Consider the following 20551-nt stretch of genomic DNA (forward strand, 5'->3'; position numbering starts at 1 on the left):
GTTTTCTTCCCTATCTCAACCTAAAGGCTTTTCCCCTTGGATGTCTGACTGCTCTGTACTGACCTCACGTTCATTGCTTTCACCTCTGGAGAGGGCTTTTTCGGTCTCTAGGACTTGGAAGGCCCATTTCTCTGCCCCACTTGGCTTCTCTAAGTCATATTGGCCAGTTGAGTGTTGTGACTGATTTTTGCCTTTGGTCCAGAGCTTGACTGGAGTCTGGGTTTCCAGGTGGCCAGTAGACCTTTGGCTGTAGCCCATTTTCTCTTGCATTCTTTGAACATCATATCAGCTCCTGGTAGTTGTGAATTTCTTACCTTTTTTTTTTTTTTACTTTTAAACTTGGTGGTTTTAGGCCTGCCCTGTGCATGTTATGCCTATCTTTTCTTAGGGAGTATAAGTAGAGAATTAGAATATTTGTAAACGGGAGTGCTGACGGAAGCTGAACCCAATAGATAATCAGGCATTTGGCTTAGAAGATCCACTCTGCTTGCTTCCCTAGATTCTCTTATTACTCAGTTGGGCTGACCCTTCTGCCTCCAGAGTGATCTTCTTGTTAGTTTTATGCTACCAGAGTACCTTATACTTAAGTAAAAATACCACTGGTGATGTTTACCAAAGCAGGTGAAGGATCTGTCCCTTACATCAGTCTGCTGTAGCCCAACACTAATATCTTTGAAGTCCTATTTTTAGCTTATTAATTGAAATGCTTTTGGTTTTTCTCTTAATTTTTTGGTTTGCAAAGCAAATATTGCTCACTTTCAGTGTTCATGAATTAAAAGTGGAACCTCTGAACTAAAATCGTATTCTAATCTGATATAAAATAGCATTAAATAGGGGCGCCTGGGTGGCTCAGTTGGTTAGGCGACTGCCTTCGGCTCCAGTCATGATCCCAGGGTCCTGGGATCGAGCCCTGCATTGGGCTCCCTGCTCCGCGGGAATCCTGTGTCTCCCTCTCCCGCTCCCCCTGCTTGTGTTCCCTCTCTCGCTGTCTCTCTCTCTATTAAATGAATAAATAAAATCTTAAAAAAAAAAATAGCGTTAAATAACCAGATACTACAAATGTCTAATTTAAATGCAACCTAAGGGGGATCCCTGGGGGCTTGGTTCTGTATGGTGGGTGTGCCTTAGTTCAGTTCTCTTTGTACCTAGTCTTTGGAGCTTTGTCTGAGTGTGTGGGCTGGAACCACTTGCTTCTTTTTTGGTATCTTAGGAGAAACTGAAGGCTTTCCTAGTGAGGTGGGAGAAAGGAAGGAGGCCTTTTATTACAGGGGCTCCACCCACCCTCCACCAAAGGTGTGTTATTAGTGCTCTAGAGATAGAGCTGTTCGCAGGGAACCTCGAGGAACAATCTGGTCATTTTCACAGTGGAGGAAGCCGAAGCCTCAAAGAGGAGCAGTGATCACCTGGAATGAGACTCCGTGAATGAGCGGCAGAGTCTCTAGCCCAGAGTTCCTCATTTCCGGCCAGAGCTCATTCTGTCTGTTTCGACTCCCGCTCTGGGATTCTTACAGACTTTCCCTTAGTTGAAAGACTAGGTCATCAGTTTCCTTGTGTGGGATTTTCAGTGAGGCTGTGGAGTACTAGCAGAACAGTGATTTTAGGATTAGAACGGGCTGCTGTACTTCCTGCTTTTCCAGGCCGTCCTAGAATCTGTTGGGGTGTTGACGTTTATATATCTTTTTACTCTTTTAAAGTTTTTTATTTTTAAATTAATTATTTTTTTTACCCTTTTTTTTTTATTTTAAAGATTTTATTTATTCATTTGAGACACAGAGATAGAGAGAGAGAGCATGAGCAGTGGGAGAGGCAGAGGGAGAGGAAGAAGCAGACTCCCCGCTGAGTCAGGAACCTGATGTAGGGCTCCATCCCAGGACCCTTGGATCATGACCTGAGCCGAAGGCAGACGCTTAACCATCTGAGCCACCCAGGCGCCCCACCCTTTTAAATTTATGTTTATTTTTATTTTTAAAATTTTTACCCCTTTTGTGTTGTATTTCATGACCAGAGCAGCAAGGTGACTAAGGGACAGCGTGTCCAGAAATGTGGTGACAGATTCTTAGTGCTTGCTGTCTTGGGGTTCTGGCTGATGCTACCAGCAGTCTTAAGGAGGAGGAAAATCATTTCTAACTGATTTGATATGGGCTGGGCTGCTCCTGGCAACTTCCATGATTGCTACTCTTATTTACGGACTGTTTTTGGTGTGGTATTTTAAAATGAAAACCAAATAAAGAGAATTATCCATCTTTAATTCTCTTGCATTTTTTCCTGCCCTGCATTAATTATATAATTAATTAATATTTTCTTGTCCTGCTTCTCTAGCCATCATTTTGTGTGTGTTTGTGTGAACAGTGTGAGTCCTATGGAAATATATATAGCCAGTACCCCAGAGGAAACAGATTAACAATTAGCCATAGTTTATAAGGTGAAAAGATCTTTTTTTTTTGAAATGATATTTTATAACTGTCCATACTTAGGTTAAGTAAGAACTTTTTTTTTTTTGAGGGGGGTAGGGGCAGAGGGAGAGGGAGAGACAGAATCTTAAGTAGGCTCCACGCCCAGCACGGAGCCTGACATGGGGCTCGATCTCACAACCCTGAGATCATGACCTGAGCTGAAATCAAGAGCCGGGTGCTTAACTGCCTGAGCCACCCAGGCGCCCCAGGTTAAGTAAGAACTTCAACAATGAAAGTTTCTCTGCCTAAACGAGTGCCCATAGGCTATTGGATTGTAGATGGCTGAACACACCATCCATGCCCATGGTCATGTTGTGTGGTCTCTCCTTTCTATCTCGAAGACACGGCCGGATTTTTCTAGTTGGTTTTGGCATCAGTCATGTGATATGGAGAGATGTGTGTTTAAAAAACTAATGTGACAGCCCAGCCTTGTGTTGATTTCATGTCTTTTCATAGCCTTGTTTTGTTGCTATTTAACTTTTCCAGAGGAGCTTCTTGATAACTTTGCGCAGCAAATAGGAGCCTGGAGACTCTGCCTATACTTCCTCTCCAGCACTGGGAATGACTATGTCATGATGTATAGCTTAACGGTGTTTGAGGTGAGTTGCCAGATGACTCTCTACTGTTTGGAAAAGTATTTTGTGGTCACAGTGCCGGGTCGTTGGCACTGGACTTGAGCTTCAGTGTGCAGACAGCTGGGAAAGAGTGGTAGCTCAGCGCAGGGGTACCTCCCAGATGCTGCCTCTGTCGGGATGTCTGCTGTGCTGGGGCACCTTTCCATCTTTGACGCCAGAAGGGTGAGATGGGGCTGGGTCAGTAGGTGGGCTGTTGGTGGTAACATGGAACTCTTCCTTCCATGTTATCATTTAAAAGAGAAAGATAATGAAAGAAAAACAGTTTGGGAGGAGAGATGGTACCCATAATACCATTATCCCAACCACAAACATTTTCATTTATTTCAACTGTCTTCCAATTTTTGTATTTCTATGTGCATCTTTTTTTTTTTTTAAGCTAATTCTAATCCTGTTGCTCATGCCACTAAGTGTTTAATACCATTGTTCACCAAGCCATTCTCCTATTTTTGAACATTAAAGTTGTTTTTGCCATTTTTTGGTGGCCATCAGAGGCAGTGGTGTAATAGAAAGTTTTACACATGGAGCTTTTTGTTTCTGTGAAATTATTTAGCAGATCTTTCCAGGAGTGAGAATGTTGTATTATAGGGTTTAAATATTCCTGGTACTCTTATTGCCAAATTGCTCTAAGCCTTTGTTTAAAAGCAGGGTTTTTTGTTTGAGTTGATATAGCTAACCATTGGATGAAAACCAGTTATTTTTGTGTATAGAATGGTTAACTTAAAAGATGTGTATTTGTGTTTCAGAATCTGATCAATAAAATGTGGCTTGGGGTCCCATCTCAAGATAAGATGGAAATCCGTAGCTGCTTGCCCAAACTCCTTTTGGCTCACCACAAAACCTTACCTTACTTTATCCGGAACAAGCTCTGCAAAGTTATTGTTGATATTGGCCGTCAAGATTGGCCCATGTTCTACCATGACTTTTTTACGAACATTTTACAGGTAAGGATTCACCTAAGAAAACCTCATCTCATAAATTGTAGAAGTGATTATTTCCTTGTCTTAAAGAGGAATTTTAAGATTAGCATTTTGGAACCGTAGTAGCAAGCTCATTATAGGATAAATGATCTCATTCGCTTAACTTTGTATTCTTGAGACATGTTGTGCCTTTGTGCAGTGGCAAAAGAGGGGGGAAAACCCAGTCTCATTGTTAACCTCTTGTGAAATTTTGTTAGCAAAGATTTGAAAACCTGTTAGGTACTGTGTCAGGTGTAGGGGTACAAGGGTGAGGCCTTCAATAGTTATAATTTGATGGGGGGGCTTGCTGTGCAAACAATAATTATCCAGCACTGCGGTAATTACTGTGGTGGCATAGCATTTAGCCTCCAGGAACTGAGGTATTTTCAGTGTTGGGTGCTGGAGTAAGTGGCCAGGTTGATGGGCCAGGGCCAGGGCCAGGCCAGGAAGGGCCTTGCTCTTGCAGGGGGCTTCGATTTGTAATTCATAGTCCTTCCTTGGGAGCTAATGAAAAGTGTGTAGAGGGGAGAACACATGACCACATTTTTGTGTTGGAAAGAGTTCTGTAACAGTAGGGGTCTAGATTGCAGAGGGGCTGGAGCCCTGAGTGTGAGCGAGACAGGGAGGACCTGGCCCTGAGGCCTTTCTGGTGGGTGGAGGTGGGGCACTTAGGACACCCAGTCAAGAGGCTTTGGTCAGTGACGGGGTGGTAGGGGTGAGGGAAGGGAGGTTTCTGTTTCAGGTAGCCGATTTTCTAGGCCAGGGGTGAAGGAAGAGGAAATGGATTTGGGTAGAAGATGGGGAATTCAGTTTGGCAGAAAGCGCATTCCGGATTTGTGTGTTCTGTGTATATCTAGTGAGACGTTGAGAGCTGTGGATCTGGGGCTCAGGAAAGAGATCTGGCCACTGGTCAGGATTTCGAACTCATCAGAGTAAAGGTGGGACCTAAAAGCCAGGCAGGAGATGCTGTTGTTCATTTGAATCCTGTGATGAAGTTGTAAACATTTTCATATTATTGAGATAGTTGTGGGTATGCAGGAAATGGGGATTATGTGCAGTTTATAGGAATAAAATTCTCTGAAAATCAGCGTCTCAGTGACTATAAGTTCAGGATTTTCTAGAACAATACCATTTTCTAACATTTTGTCTGCTCTCTCTACAAAGCATTTGAATGATGAGGCCGCTAAGAAAAAATACAGCATCCTTATTGCTTCTCTCAAATTTCCTCAAAGTGGCACAAAAATTCTTCATTCAGTTTTTTTTTTTTTGTTCTCCATAGTGATCCATTTATCTAGAGATTTATTGGATTGATGCTGCAAAGGAGATTCATTCATTTATTCAGTAAGGTATTTGTTGAATACCAGCCATGTGCTAACTAAACATCTGGTGGAGATAAAGTGATGAAACAAAAACAATGTCCCTGCCTTCGTGGAGCTTATAATCTCAAGGGGCAGACATCCATTAACAATAAGCAAATAAGCTTACAGGTAGTGATAAGTATGACGAAGAAATTTAAATCCAGGGTAAGGAGAAAGAGAGAATGCCAGGGGGTGTTATGTAGATGGGATGATGATAGAAGGCATTTTTGAGGAGCAGCCATTTGAGCAGAAACCTAGGTGGAAGTGATGGAGTGAGCCATGTGGGTATCTAGGGCAACAGCATTTGAGGCAGAGGGACTAGCAGGTGCAAAGACCCTGAGTGAGGGAGTGCCATTCCCTGAGGAATGGCAAGGAGGCTAGCGAGCCTAGAGTGGTAGGACATGAGGTGAGAGGTTTTCCTGGCTCTCTCTGATACACTTGCCTTCACTCCAAGATGAGGACAGTTGTGGTAACTCTCCATCGCCCCCATAAAGGGAGAATGCGTTCTTAGGTGGGCTAGTGCGGGGCATGACCTGTGAGAAGAAGCAGTGGAATGTGAGCCGGAGATGCACAGTGCTAGCCGCAGCAGGTGAGGAGGAGCCATGTTTCCACCCAGCTGGGATCACTTCCTGTGATGGAGAGCAGACATTTCCTGTCTACCCTTGAAGTATAATGTAATTACTGGTAACAAATGACAATTTGGAAGAGCATTTTTAGGTGAAGTGCTCATGAAGTTTAAAAAGGCTAGTTTTCTTTCTCTGTTCACCACTTCCCTCTTCCCACCCTTCAGAAGTGACTCTGCTTACCTCATGCAACCTTTGTGACTTTGAAACACCCCGTAGTGAAAAGAGCATGGAGAGAGCATGTGGGTTTGGGGTCTGTGTCCATTTTTGTCACAGATCATCTTTGATTTTAGCAACTCCTGCCCGTTTGGGAGCCTCCATTTCTTTCTTTGTGAAACAAGAGGATTGGACAAAGTGATCTCTAAAATCCTTTTAGTCGTATTCTCTGCTTCTCATTTATCCATGAGAACCAGTCAGTGGCATGAAAGCCATGTCTAGAATGATGGTGCTCCGTTGCTGATGGTTTTGGTTTTTTTTTTTTTTTTAAGATTTTATTTATTTGAAAGAGAGCAGGAGCAGGGGGAAGGGGCAGAGGGGCAAGCAGACTCCCCACTGAGCAAGGAGCCTAATGTGAAGCTCGATCCCAGGTCCCTGAGATCATGACCTGAGCCAAAGGCAGACGCTTAACTAACTGCGCCTCCAGTTGATGACATTTTTGATAATGATGACAAAGTAAACTTTTCTTTAGGTAGTGGCAAACAAGAGCAAACTAGTTCTGGAGTCAGTCTCACCATCCTACATCCTTTTTTTTTTTTTAAAGATTTTATTTATTTATTTGACAGAGAGAGACACAGCGAGAGAGGGAACACAAGCAGGGGGAGTGGGAAAGGGAGAAGCAGGCTTCCCACCAAGCAGGGAGCCCGATGCGGGGCTCCATCCCAGGACCCCGGGATCATGACCTGAGCCAAAGGCAGACGCTTAACGACTGAGCCACCCAGGCGCCCCATCCTTTTTTTTTTTTTTTAAAGTAGGCTCCATGCCCACCGTGGAGCTCAGTGTGGGGCTTGAACTCATGGCCCTGAGATCAAGACCTGAGCTGAGAGCAAGAGTCAGTTGCTTAACCAACTGAGCCACCCAGGTGCCCCCATACTATGATCCTTTGAATAAAGCATCTAAAAGGGTTTTTTTCTGGCTCAGTTCCCGTCATTGCCTGCTTGCTGTCTGGGGTGCATAGTAGTTTGCTTTTGTTTTTAACTCTGTGATGGTTGGCTGGGTATCTATGCAATTTATGCCATCATTGTGGTGACCACATAGCAGGCCGAGGGGAGTTGATTTGGGGCCCCAGAAGGATACTTGCAGTTCTATGTGTTGGTTAGACCCTTTGTAGCCACCAGAGAAGGAAGTAGTTGAAGTTGAAACTGACCTCTGCTCCTTCTTTCCCCCAAACACAAGCCCAAACATCACACCTTTTAAAGTCTATTCTTCAGATTCCTGAAATCTGCTGAGCTGGACCTGTGGTCACATTGTGCCTGGGACCAGATAATTAAGGGGCAAGCAGCATAGAAAGAATTGCCATTTCTTTTCTGATATGGTGGTGTAATAAAAATCATTGAACTTTTTCAGAAGCTCACACTAAGAACCTGAACTTCAACCTAAAAGTGCTTATTCTCTGTTAAAATAAATTGCCAAGAATTACCTATGTTACGAGCATAAATTATAAATGTGAAGATGGTAAAGGGAAACACTATTTTGCTAACAAGCCTTCTGGACACAAAGCTAGTGAGGAAAAAAATATTTGATCCAGCTGTTCTTTCAGGTAAAGAATAACTTTAATTTTCAGTTGGCTTTTGCCTGGTCGTCTCCCCTTCTTCCAAATGAGAGAAAGGAGGGCTTTCAGCTGCATTTTCCATAGTGTAGGAATTTTTTACTTCTGGGAGCACAGAGCATTTCGTATCTACAGAAAAATGTATTGCCAAATGGTAATTTGGTAATACAAGGCATTCCCAGCTGAGAGAGTAAGAATGAGGGCTTTGGGGGGAAATAGAGACAAAACAGGTAGAGGAGAAAAACAGAAGTGTAAGGGGGTAGTGGGGGAGGAAAGTAATGACCTCTTTATTATTTTTATTTTTTTCAATTTTTTATTTAAATTCTAGTTAGTGAGCATACCGTGCAGTATTGGTTTCAGGGGTAGAATTCAGTGGTTTATCACTTACATACAACACTCAGTGCTCATCCCAACAAGTGCCCTCCTCCTTAACGCCCATCACCCTAAAGTATGGATTGATAACCCACAGGCCTCTGGATGGACAGAGATGCTTATGAAGGGTCAGTTCTTTATTCTGTAAAGAAAAGGTGCTGCGGGGATTTCTTGTTCCTCCCCTCTTGCATTTTCTCAAGTTGTTAGAAGTAGCCCAGACTTGCACAGAATGAAGAGAAAGCTTGTAGAGGATGTATTTGAAGTTGTAGCCTTTAAGAGAATTGATGTAATAGCATTTTCAACACGCCGCTCATGACCACTGTTTTTTTTTTTTTTTTAAAGATTTTATTTATTTATTTGAGAGAGAGAGAATGAGAGAGAGCACATGAGAGGGAGGAGGGTCAGAGGGAGAAGCAGACTCTCTGCCGAGCAGGGAGCCCGATGCGGGACTCGATCCAGGGACTCCAGGATCATGACCTGAGCCGAAGGCAGTCGCTTAACCAACTGAGCCACCCAGGTGCCCCATGGCCACTGTTTTTATATCATGCTGCTCCTGAGGGCAGTTGAGTTTATCCTGAGTTCACACTGTTGAAGGCATTTCCTGCTCTTTGGGATGAGCTTTCCCTTGGTCTGCAGTGGGGAGAGCTGTTTTCAAGGGAAAGGCAAGTGCCCTGCGCTGCTTGAGGTGGAGAAGAGGCGTTCTGCCTAGCTGCCGTTCCCGGTGCCCTCCTCCTCCCTTGTTTCGTAGATTGAATAAACAGACAACTTATTATTATGATTAAAGAAGATGGTCAAGTGTTTCTTCAATTGTGTGTCTTTTAATAGATTGTAGCCTATAAGTCAACAGAATTTTAGTGGCAACTTGCTTTTACCAGTTTCTGGAAACTAAAAAATGAATAGTAGGTAATGCTTTGAATTTTGTGAAATTGATTAGAAAGAGCTAAGTAGGGTTATGCTCTTGAAGGTGTACCTTCTGTCTCTTGTTTAAGGCATCTTACAGCATAGTGGATATTGCCGGTGATAGAGTAACTAAAATTTGCTACGTAGGTATTTGCAAAATCATAACCGTAGTCGATGACGAAGTCATGGGTGGATGACGTGTATGCATGTTTCTGCTCTGCCACATGTTTAGTCTTGAACTTTCATGAAGCATGCAAAGCTTAGAAATATAAAATTGATTTAACACCCGAATGTTGGAAAGATACCACAAATTGGTTCACACATATCTCTGTCGCTAACACTTGAATCTGGGCAAAGTGACCAAGGCTCTGTTGGGATTGTGGACATGTAAAAAAAATTGTCATGTTAGGTGTAAAAGAGCATTGTGTTCATGGTTAGAATCTTAGTCCTTAGACTAAGATGAGAATACACTTTGGCTCCAAAAGGGACCTAACTGGACTGTAGAGCCCTGAGCGATGCGGCCTGTGCCTGCGAGATTCAGCCGTGGAAGGACTTCGAGGTTTAATGTTCCTCCGTCCTCCTTGTACTTTCGTCAGCTGGACAGCCTGCTCAGAACTTCCTTTTCCCTGCAGTTGATCCAGTCCCCCGTGACAACCCCCCTCGGGCTGATCATGTTGAAGACGACTTCGGAAGAGCTGGCTTGTCCCCGTGAGGACCTCAGCGTGGCTCGGAAGGAGGAGCTGCGGAAGCTGCTGCTGGACCAGGTGCAGGCCGTGCTCGGGCTGCTGACAGGTGAGCAGTATGGCGCTGGTGCTCTGCAGTCTTGAGCAGTCGTTCTAGTTGTGACTGTGCGGAGCTGAAAAACAGAATGTGGCATGTGCTGTCTGCAGCGGGCGCGGTGTCCGGCATGCGGTAGGACCTCCGAATGTATTTGTGACCTCTTTCCTTTACTGTCTTTATGTACTTGTCGGCCCGGGAACTGTGATTAATGAGGCTGCAGGGATGTGATTGAAATGCCAAGCACTGCATTCTCAGGAAGGTGGGTGGCAAGCACCTTATTGAAAAGGATTTGAATTTAAGATCAGGAGAAGTTGGAGAACAGGAAGATGGGAAAGTTGCAAATTTTGTGCAGAGAAGGAAGACCAGATGTAGAATCAGCGCCCTGTGCGCTAGGTTGTAGTTGTAAGTAGCATTTTCTTCGTCATCTTGTTTGTTTTGTCAGAGCCTTGTGACGGCTTGTAGGGAGTAAGAATAAACAGAAAGCAAAAGCAAACCGCAGAATGAGACCGGAAGGTGGGGCGAGGGTGGAGTGCGTTGGCCCAGTAGGGCCAGGCTGCTCGTGAGGAGGCACAGGTGCAGCCCTGGTCCCAGGACCCTTGAGGCACGGGTTGGGGGGTGGGGTGGGGGGTGGGGGCCCAGGCTTGCTGCTGGAAGGGATGTTGTAGTGAAAAAGCCTTTTAAAAAAAATCTCCAGCTCCTCTGCCTGGCTTTCCTCTTGGATGTCTAGGAACTTTTTTGTAGGGGTTACAGAAGTGCTTGACATGCAGTGGGCACTTAAAATCGGTGAAGAATGCTTGATCAGAAGTAAACTTGTCATTTGCCCCCTGTCCTTCCCTGCATCCCTAGGAGAAACCCACACCTTAGAGCATTTCATTCAGAGCACATTTATTGATGCCCCCGACTAGAGGTTACATTTCTGCAGTTAAGGACCATGTCTGATACCTCTCTATCCTACTGTGCAGACATTAAAATTTTTAAAATTGGGATTAGTTCACATAGCATAAAATCCACCATTTTACATTGTTACAACTTGGTGGTTTTTAATATATTCACAGAGTTGCACAGCGATCATACCATCTAATTCCAGAACATTTTCCTTACCGTGCCCCCCCCCCCCCCGCCCCGAGCCCCAGGAAACCACTAATCTGGCTTTCTCTGGATTTTCCTATTTGGCCTTTTCATAAAAAAGAAATCATATAATAAGTGGCCTTTTGTGTCTGGCTTCTTTTTCATAGTGTGATACTTCAAGGTTTATCTATATTATAATATTAAATATTTTGAAAACAGTATTTTCAAAAGCTTTTACAATCCATCATCTTATGTGGTGGGTTCTGTAAAGAGACAGAGAGAGGAGTAAAACGCAGTCTCTGCCTCTAGTATGGGGTACTCTGGTAGGGGAGAAAGACAGCTAAAACCAGTGTGTTAAGAGTTACAGTAGAGGTGTGTTTTAAGCGCAGGCAGAACTGAGCAGACAAAACTTTCTGGGAAAGATGACAGCTGGGTGTAACTCTGAGGGACAGATAGCAGCCATCAGTCTGGGCGGGGGGGGAGCAGGTCAAGTTTGGAGGGAAGGAGGAGAGCAGGTCAGAGGTTGGTGTGGACGGAGTAGCACAAAGTTCGGCGGGTGCAGCCTTGTGTGGCGGTGGGGCAAGGCCAGATGGGCCAGCAGAGGCCTGAGGCGGAGGTTGTGTGGGATGGTGCTGTTGGCTGGGTGAGGAGGTAAGGAGTAGCAGCAGGTTTGTGGGGGACAATAAAGGGAGTTTGGAACATCCGAGTGGTGTTGTCCAGGAATGTCCACTTGGACATACGGTGGAGAGAGGGATGTTTAAATACTGATGTTTGATCAGAGATATGAGATCATTTTTCTCAATCTGATTTTTAAAGGTTAGACTTCATTTCTCTCTTAAACTCAGTTTCTCCTTTCTTGATAGGTATCTTGGAGACTGTTTGGGACAAACACAGTGTCACTGCTGCCACCCCACCACCATCCCCGACCTCAGGAGAAAGTGGTATGGTCTGCCCACCACATACGCTCTTACTCTTTTTAAATGCAGTTTGGGGTCTCGATGGGGTAGCAATTGCTTACCTATGCCAGATACAGATGCTGATTCTTCCTTGATCTATTTTTGGCCTTTCTGCCCATGTTTTCTAAGGAGCTAGCTCTGCTTAGTTCTTCGGAAGTACTTGTACTTTCTAATATATTTTGAACAACTTAGGTTGTTTCTTCCTTACCCGTCAGAAAGGTGACATCTTTCCTTTGATCTTCTGTCATCCACCTCCATCCCCTTCAGTTTACAGCTCTTGGTTGTCCCTTCTGGTTTGTTTTTTGCTTTTTCTCAGATTTCATGGTGTCTTGCTCATGCTGGGGTTAGCATGTGCCCGTGAGCTTGATAGGTCTGCTGTGCAGTTACGCAGGGGTCAAGGTCGCAAGAGCTGGTTGGCTTCCTGAAGGAGGAGGGGGGAGGGGGAGGAAGAGGATGTGGAGGGCTTTCTTCCTTACTTGGGGCTTAGGGAGGATGAGGTCAGTTCAGAATAATTTGATCAAGCGTGGGCATATTTGCAGTGTCGGTAACTCGTTTACTGGCGGCTAATTATCCACGGTTATATTAATACCTTTTTCAAAAGTCAAAGTGCAGTTTGCCTAAAAATGGCTACTTTCAATGGTAGATAGAAAGAGGAAATTGTGTCTGAGCAGAAACTTTTAGTTTCTGAATGCTTGTGTTTTACACTGAATGATTACAAATGCTTTTCAAGTAGAGTACGTCCTGTGAACTGCACACATTTTTTCCTCTACCGTAAAGGTTGGTATGGCTAATGAAAGATTTCCCCATCTTTCTCCTTTACCCCAGGAAACAGGCTGTTGAAATCAGACCCCTCCAAGCCTGAGCTGTTTCATGTAGCCTGTTGTTGTTAGTAAGTGGAAGTTAAAATTCTTTCAGAGCTACTGTGGAGCTGAAAATATAGCGTGAAGTTTTGAGGACAGCTCATAGTATACTAATTTATTCCAAATTCCATTTATCATACTGGGATTAAAAACTGTTAGAGAGTTATTTGTCACACTTGTTAGATTAAACACTATTACAGAGTTTGAGAGTGTATTAAAAGCCGACAGGGATTTGAACTATTTGTACTTGGTAGCTTTCATTTTCAACGTGGATATTTGAGATGATTTAGCAGATTTATATTTTGCAATATTTGATGATTAAAGAAAAAAATTGCAAATGAGGCAGAGCTTTGATTTTTATGAGTGTACGCTTTGGAATCTCCTGCAGTTTGGCTGATCTTAAAATGTGTCATTTCATTTAAATAATAGTTTGCAAAGATTAGTTCTGTTGGATTGGATTTGGTTTTAGGTAGGTGAATACTGGCTTAGCATTCAGTTTGGAGTTAGCAGTTTGCTCTAGTAAAACTTGTTTTTCAGAAATCATTTTCCAATGCCAAAAGCTGTGTGTTTTAGTTGGCTTTGTTCAGCTGCATGTTCTGAGTAAACTCCATTTCTGCTTTGATAGACCTATTTTCCTGGAGGCCAGGTTGGGGAATATCAGATAATACAAATCAGAAATATATGCTTGCCTCTCTTCTGCATTGCTTAGGTTTTGTTGATGAGGTAAGGTGAAACACAGTATGAACTAACTTGACATTTCCATATAAACAGAACCTAAAAATGTGGTGCGTACTTCTTGAAAATTGCCTATCAGGCACTATTAAAACATTTTTGAAGTCTTGAGTTTTAGTATTTGAGAAAAGGCAAAATAAATGGAGACTGCTGGGGCCCTGGGAAGTGAAGTAGGCTTTAAAGCTGGCGTGCTTCTCTTTAAAAAACAATAGGCTTACACGTTCATGTGATACGCCTTTTTTCTGTTTATGACGGTTGCAAGTGAAGCTGTCAGAACTTGTTCCATTATTTGGACAGTGCTGATGATTTAATTAACATTTGTTTCGATGGTTTTGCTCAACTGCCTCTGTGCACTGAAGACACCAAGTGAAGCAGTAAAACTTCTAAGAAGATTGTTTAGCTTTAGTGACCATAAGCTCACTATTGTGGAGGAAAATCATTCTGAGAAACCTTAGTGAGTAAAGGAAACCCAGATACTTCGTCCCGTCACCACCACCCCCCCCCCCGCCCCCGTCGGCACACCCGAATCCCCACACAGCTATCTGGCAGCCCCTTGGCTTTTGGCATTTTTTTCCTCATACGCTTTCTGGTAACATCGATTTTGGTCTGATCACTTTCAAAGAACAAAGCCCAGGAACTAGTCCCTGCAATGGCTACTCTAACAGTCTGGATATAGAAAAAGCTTTGAAGGGCGCTTGTGGTCTGCTGCTCAGAGTAGTTCCTCAAAGTGTTGCCTTGTCTTTTAAACTGGCCTCACTAGACCAGAATCCTGTGACATAGATGATGGTTTTATCTCTTGTTTACAAACAAGGAAACGGAGGCTGGGGTTGCGGGGGGAGTCCCATCGCCAGTAAGTGTCAGAGCAGGGATGGAAACCCATCTGAGCCTAGGTGCGTGGTCTTCGTCCTAAGTCTCCTTTCTCCGCCACTGTCCCCATGTCTGCTGGCCTCCTCCTTCCCCTGGCTTAGGGCCCTGGCTCTGCCATCTACTCTGTGCGTTCCCTGACTGCTGGCCCCTGTGCTGGGAAAGGAGAGGAGGGGTCCTCTGAGGACCTCTGCATGCTGGGGCTGGGGCGTCCTGCTGCACTGGGGCAGCCTCAGCCCTCTTCCTTCCTTAGCCTCCTCTTGTCCTCACCTCTCTTTGCTTGGACAAATAGGGGGGCAGGGAGGAAGCTGTGAACAAAATGAAATGGTGTAAATAACTGAGATTCTGAGTTTGCTTTCGTCGTTCTGTGATAAAACTTGAGAGCCTATCTTTCCTGTCTGCATGGTGCATTCTCTTGAGTATGGATCTGTATATATACTGGCAAAGACAGGTTTCCGGGGAGCTCAGATTGGTGGAGGCCAGTTTATACCCTTCTGTTTTCTCCCAGACTTTGCAAATTGCAGGTCTTTGTGCACTTGCAAATCTTTCCACGTATCCCCTTGTAAGTATTCCCTTTTAAGCTACTTGTAGGAAGATGGGACTGGGGAGGGCCGCTCAACTCCCGTGAGCTCATTTTATCCCTCAGGCTCCTTGAATGGAGTGTTTCCCCATTTTGCTGGATTGAGGCTACAGTGAGATCCCTGGTTCTTATTTGGGGCTATTTTTGTCCTGCAGTGGCTTTTAGGCAACATGGAGAAATATTTTAGCTAACATAACGAGAGGAGAGGGTACTACTGGCATCTGATGAGTGGAAGCCATGGGTCCTGCTAAATATCCCACGATACACAGAACAATGAAGAATTAATTATCCAGTGCCAAATGTCAGTAGTGCCGAGTGAGAAACTCTGAGTTAGTAAATGTAGAACTGAATAGAAAACATTAAATTTTAATAATTAAAAAAGTAAAAAGCCAAAGGGATCTTTGCATGAATGCTTAACCCGTCTGGGTTGCCTCCAACTGAGTAAATGCAGCAGAGTTGTCCACGACCTCTTGGCAGGGGTTGCGTACTGCCTGATTCAGAGAAGCTGAAGTTGTCCGCAGGCTTGATTATAATCAAGGTATACTCTCTTGCATAGGTAGCTTGTTGAAGCTCTCTTGAGTTTGCATTGGAAATGCTGCAGCATGAAGCAGAGTCCCTCTGTTCTGTGGGAATTCCTTCCCACTTCGATTAAAATACAAGTCTTGAAAAATTCTTTGTAACCTACTAAAAGACTTTGGAACATTTAAAGTTGAATAAAACCATTTTCATCGAGAACAACCTTCAGAGATTCTTTTTTTGAGGGGAGAAAAATAATTGGTCATCTTATCTACTTCAATAATTTTTACCTTGCATCACCCCGTTCAGCATTTGTCCTTGTGCCCGTAGCTTTCTGAAGTTGCGGTCCTGGCATACATGCTGTTTTACTCAGGACTTCGGATCATGCATATTTTTCTGCATTTGAATATTAGCTCTCTTCCAGATCACTTTTCCTGGCTGCATGATCTTTCTAGTTGACCTGCTTTCTGGGAAGAAGCATAGGCTTAGGGGCCAGACCTAGGGGCCAGACCTCGGTTTCCGTTTCCGCTCTACTTATTAGCTGAGGAACATGGGGGAAACGCTTAATATCTCTGTATCTTAGTTATTCTAACAGTTTGTAAATGCAGATAATAATACCTACCTTAGAGCTGTGAGCATGAAATGAGAATACGTATGTAAAGTGCTTAGTGCTGCGCTCTGCGTATAATAGCACATCAAATGGGAGCTGTTTGTCACATAATTATTGTTGTTTTGCCCCCCGCCCCGCTTAGTAGTCCTATTCTGGAAAAATTCTTCTGAGCTAAAGAGTAGGGACAACTTTTTTGTTTTGTTTTCGTTTTTAAAGCCACAGTTTATTTCTATTAAAAATGTTCAAGAGACTTTAAATAGGTCCAGGGGCCCAAAGATGTCCAGGTTTAATAGAAGATCATACTGAGATGGTGTCTTTTGGTTCCTCCTTTGCTAAAGCCTCCATTTGATTCCGGTTAATTATTTGCCCCGATAATTCTTCTAGTTGGGTAGCGGTGATTTCTCTGACTCCAGCATCTTCGGTAAATGGCCACCGGTTCATGAATGACGAGAAAAGCAATGCCAGAAACTGTCACTGTCATTGAATGAGAGAAAGTTGTACATATGACTCAAGTGGACAGCCACCACAGCAATTCAAAAATCACCTTATTAATCCAGTAGCAAACTGGATAAGTATTTGCAGATTGTACTTGAACATCCTTGCGTTACTCTTTGAAACCAGGTCCTCTGATTATCAGCGTGGGTAGCTGAGATCATGATGAGTCTCATCTAGTATTAAATGCAGCTCTTTCTCGGGGTGCCTGGGTGGCTCAGTTGGTTAAGCATCTGACTTGGCTCAGGTCACGATCTCATGGGTCATGGGATCAAACCCATGTGGGCTCTTCCGCGCTCAGTGGGGAGTCTCCTTGAAGATTCTCTCCCTCTACCCTCCAGTGCTCTCTCTCTTCTCTCTCAAATAAGTAAAATCTTTTGGAAAAAATGCAGCTCTTTCAGACAGAAGCCGGTGAACACCTTGCAAGATAAGATACCAGGGGACAACTTTTTGATCTACTTTTAACAATAGAAATTAAACCCCTTATTAATAAATCACAAAATCCTCATTTTAATGGCCGAGGAGATGAGGCTGAGAAAGGTTAACTAATCTGTTCGTGTTCATCCCGCATTAGTGTAAGGCAGGAGTTCTCAATAGATCTGGGGGCCCGGAGGTCCCACAAGCCCTTTCAGGGGTCCCAAAGGTCAAATATATGTTCATAAAAATACTAAGACGTTGTTTGTCATTTTTACTTCTTCTCTGAATATACTGAATAAAACTCATTCAGATCCCACATTGCAATTAACCTTTAAGAAATTATTACTAGTAAAATTTTTATATCGTATTAAAGAACAGATATAGTCACCTAGGAAGGCGGCAGAAACGTTTTAGTCTTTGTCAGTTGCATATCTCTGTGAAGCCGTTTTTTTAATATACTTCAGCGAAAACAGCATACTGTAGCAGATTGAAGCAGATTAAAGAATCTGTCTTCTTTTAAGCCAGACAGACATTACAGAGATTTCCAGAAATGTACAGTGCTATTCTTCTCACTTATTTGTTGGCGGCAAACTACATTTTCTTCATTTAAAAATATTTTATGCTAACATGTAATGCGTTTATTAAGTGAATATTTGAAATATTTGAAAACTTTTTAATTTCTATTTTTTATTTAATTTCTATGTGATGAATATCAACAGAAATAACCTGCATACACAAAAGTTCTTTGACATCCTCAATAATTTTTAAGAGTATAAAGGGGTTCTGGGGCCAAAATGTTTGAGAACTGCTGCTGTGTAAAGCACAAAATACAGTGTAGAAATGTAGCCAGTATTCCACCATCCAGAAATAACACCATTCCAGGTGCCTCTTTATGTGTAGTTACAGAGACAGTAAGCTAAATAAAAAGACAAAGTGGCATCATATACATTTTTATTTTTTTATTTTTAGTTTTTTAGAGATTTTATTTTTTAAAAATGTATTTATTTGTCAGAGAAGGAGAGAGGGAGAGGGAGAGAGCGAGCATGAACAGGGGATGGGTGAAATAGGTGATAGGGATTAAGGAATACACTCGTGATGAGCACAGGGTGATTAAAATAAAAACTTAAAAAAAAAACCACCTAAAAAAATTAAGCAAGCATAAGAATCACTTCTTGGAGAGTGTGTAAAAACAGGTTTTTGGGCCACACTCCTCTAGGATCTTCCTCAGTACATGTGGGGTGGGGCCTGATAATTCGTATTTCTGACAGGTTCCCAGATTGTGCTGAATGGTGCAGCAGGTAGAAGGAGAAGCAGGCTCCCTGCCGAGCAAGGAACCCAACATGGGACTTGATCCCAGGACCCTGGAATCATGACTTGAGCCAAAGGCAGAAGCTTAACCGACTGAGCCACCCAGGTGTCCCTAGAGATTTTATTTTTAAGTAATCTTTATACCCAACATGGGGCTTGAACTCACGGACCCTGAGATCAAGAGTCCCTTACTCTTCTGACTGACCAGCCCTCAGTTTTATTTTTAATAAAAACAAATTATAATTTTACCTGAATTTAATGGGAGGTTTTAAAACAAAAGGGATTACTTTTTCCACAAGGGATGTTAGTTTGTAAAAGATACCTCTAGGCTTAAGAAAAAAAAAAGATGAAAACCAGTTCCTTACTACATGTTTTAATTCTAGCCCATATATTTTGAGACTTCTTGCTTGTGAAAGAGGATTGGCTAGCACACCCTCTGTGATTCCTACATCTGTTTAGTCTTGATTCTATATTTAATTCAATGCTTGCTCTGGTCCCCTTGCCACAGCAGCCCCCTTCCTTAATTCTTCATTTTTATTTATTGCTTTATTTGCATGGTTTCACTATTCAGTCTCCTCCCTAAGAAGAGTTTGGGAGGCCGGGGGTGGTGCCTGGGTGGCTCAGTCGGTTAAGCGTCTGCCTTTGGCTCAGGTCATGATCCCGGGGTCCTGGATCGAGCCCCGCATTGGGCTCCCTGCTCTGCGGGGAGCCTGCTTCTCCCTCTTGCCCCCGCCACTCGTGCGCACACTCGCTCGCTCTCTCTGTCAAATGAATAAATAAAATCTTAAAAAAAAAAGAGAAGAAGAGTTTGTGGGCAATATATTATTTGAGCTTCTGTGTTTGAGAAGATGTCCTCTTCCTTGGTACTCAAAGGAGAGCTTTGGGTTAAGTTACTCCCTGCCTCAGCACTTGTGGACATGGTACTACTGTTGTCTGGCTTCTTGTGTGCTGTGAGGAAGTCTGAATGTGGTGTTTTCTCCTTTGTGTATGTGCTTTTTTGGCTTACATTTCTTCCTTATTCCTAAAATTCTTAGTATTGATTAGCTTTTATCATTTCTTCTTGGGGCAGAATAAGCCCCTTTCTTTTGTGTACACACCTCTTTATTTCAGGTAAGTTTTTTTCTTGTTATAGTTTTGAATATTTGTCCTTTGTCCTCTCTAAAATCATTTTATAGCTTTTTTGCAAGCCCATTTCAGTTTACATGATTTTCTTTAGTCTAATGCTTCTCAAAAGTTAAGCAAGTATGTTGGAGGTTCCTCAGAAAGTTCAAAATAGAACTACCCCACCATCCAGCAGTCGCACTACTGAGTATTTACCCAAAGAATACAAAAACATGAATTCAAAGGGATAATGCACCCTTATGTTTATAGCAGCGTTATTTATAATAGCCGAGATATGGAAGCAGCCCAAGTGTGTATCAATTAATGAAGATGTGGTATATATATGCGATGGAATATTGTTCAGCCATAACAAAGAACGAAATCTGGGGCGCCTGGGTGGCTCATTCATTAAGCGTCTGCCTTTGGCTCAGGTCATGATCCCAGGGTTCTGGGATCGAGCCCCACATTGGGCTCCCTGCTCCGCGGGAAGCCTGCTTCTCCCTCTCCCACTCCCGCTGTTTGTGTTCCCTGTCTCGCTGTGTCTCTCTCTGCCAAATAAATAAATAAAATCTTTAAAAAAAAAATGAAATCTTGCCATTAGCAATGACATGGATGGAACTAGAGAGTATAATGCTAAGTGAAATAAGTCAGTCAGAGAAGGACAAATACCATATGATTTCACTCCTATGTGGAATTTCAGAGCAAAACAAGCGAGGAAAGGAAAAAGAGGCAAACCAAGAAACAGACTGTTAACTGTAGAGAACAAACTGACGGTTACCAGAGGGGAGGTAGGTGGGGGATGGGTGAAATAGGTGATAGGGATTAAGGAATACACTCGTGATGAGCACAGGGTGATTAAAATAAAAACTTAAAAAAAAACCACCTAAAAAAATTAAGCAAGCATAAGAATCACTTCTTGGAGAGTGTGTAAAAACAGGTTTTTGGGCCACACTCCTCTAGGATCTTCCTCAGTACATGTGGGGTGGGGCCTGATAATTCGTATTTCTTTCTTTTTTTTTTTTTTAAAGATTTTATTTATTTATTTGAGAGAGAGAGAATGAGAGACAGAGAGCACGAGAGGGAAGAGGGTCAGAGGGAGAAGCAGACCCCCGCTGAGCAGGGAGCCCGATGTGGGACTCGATCCCGGGACTCCAGGATCATGACCTGAGCCGAAGGCAGTCGCTTAACCAACTGAGCCACCCAGG

The 20551-nt window shown here is 43.2% G+C and overlaps 2 protein-coding genes across 4 annotated transcripts in view; both read left to right on the forward strand.

Annotated features, from left to right (window-relative positions):
• The window catches only part of LAT (linker for activation of T cells), a 419561-nt gene that overhangs the window by 136669 nt on the left and 262341 nt on the right, over positions 1 to 20551 (forward strand). The window lies entirely within an intron of this gene.
• Positions 1 to 20551, forward strand: part of XPO6 (exportin 6) — a 104899-nt gene that overhangs the window by 31135 nt on the left and 53213 nt on the right. The window contains exons 3-6 of one of the 2 annotated variants that reach the window (XM_081819796.1): positions 2940 to 3052; positions 3832 to 4029; positions 9695 to 9854; positions 11774 to 11851. In XM_081819796.1, coding sequence (XP_081675922.1) covers positions 2940 to 3052; positions 3832 to 4029; positions 9695 to 9854; positions 11774 to 11851 — 549 coding nt within the window. The remainder of the gene's footprint in view (positions 1 to 2939; positions 3053 to 3831; positions 4030 to 9694; positions 9855 to 11773; positions 11852 to 20551) is intronic. The other variant, XM_081819797.1, reaches the window with a different exon arrangement.

The sequence above is a fragment of the Leptonychotes weddellii genome, chromosome 5, assembly GCF_054177405.1.
Source record: "Leptonychotes weddellii isolate Sample4059 chromosome 5, ASM5417740v2, whole genome shotgun sequence".
Taxonomy (NCBI): Eukaryota; Metazoa; Chordata; class Mammalia; order Carnivora; family Phocidae; genus Leptonychotes; species Leptonychotes weddellii.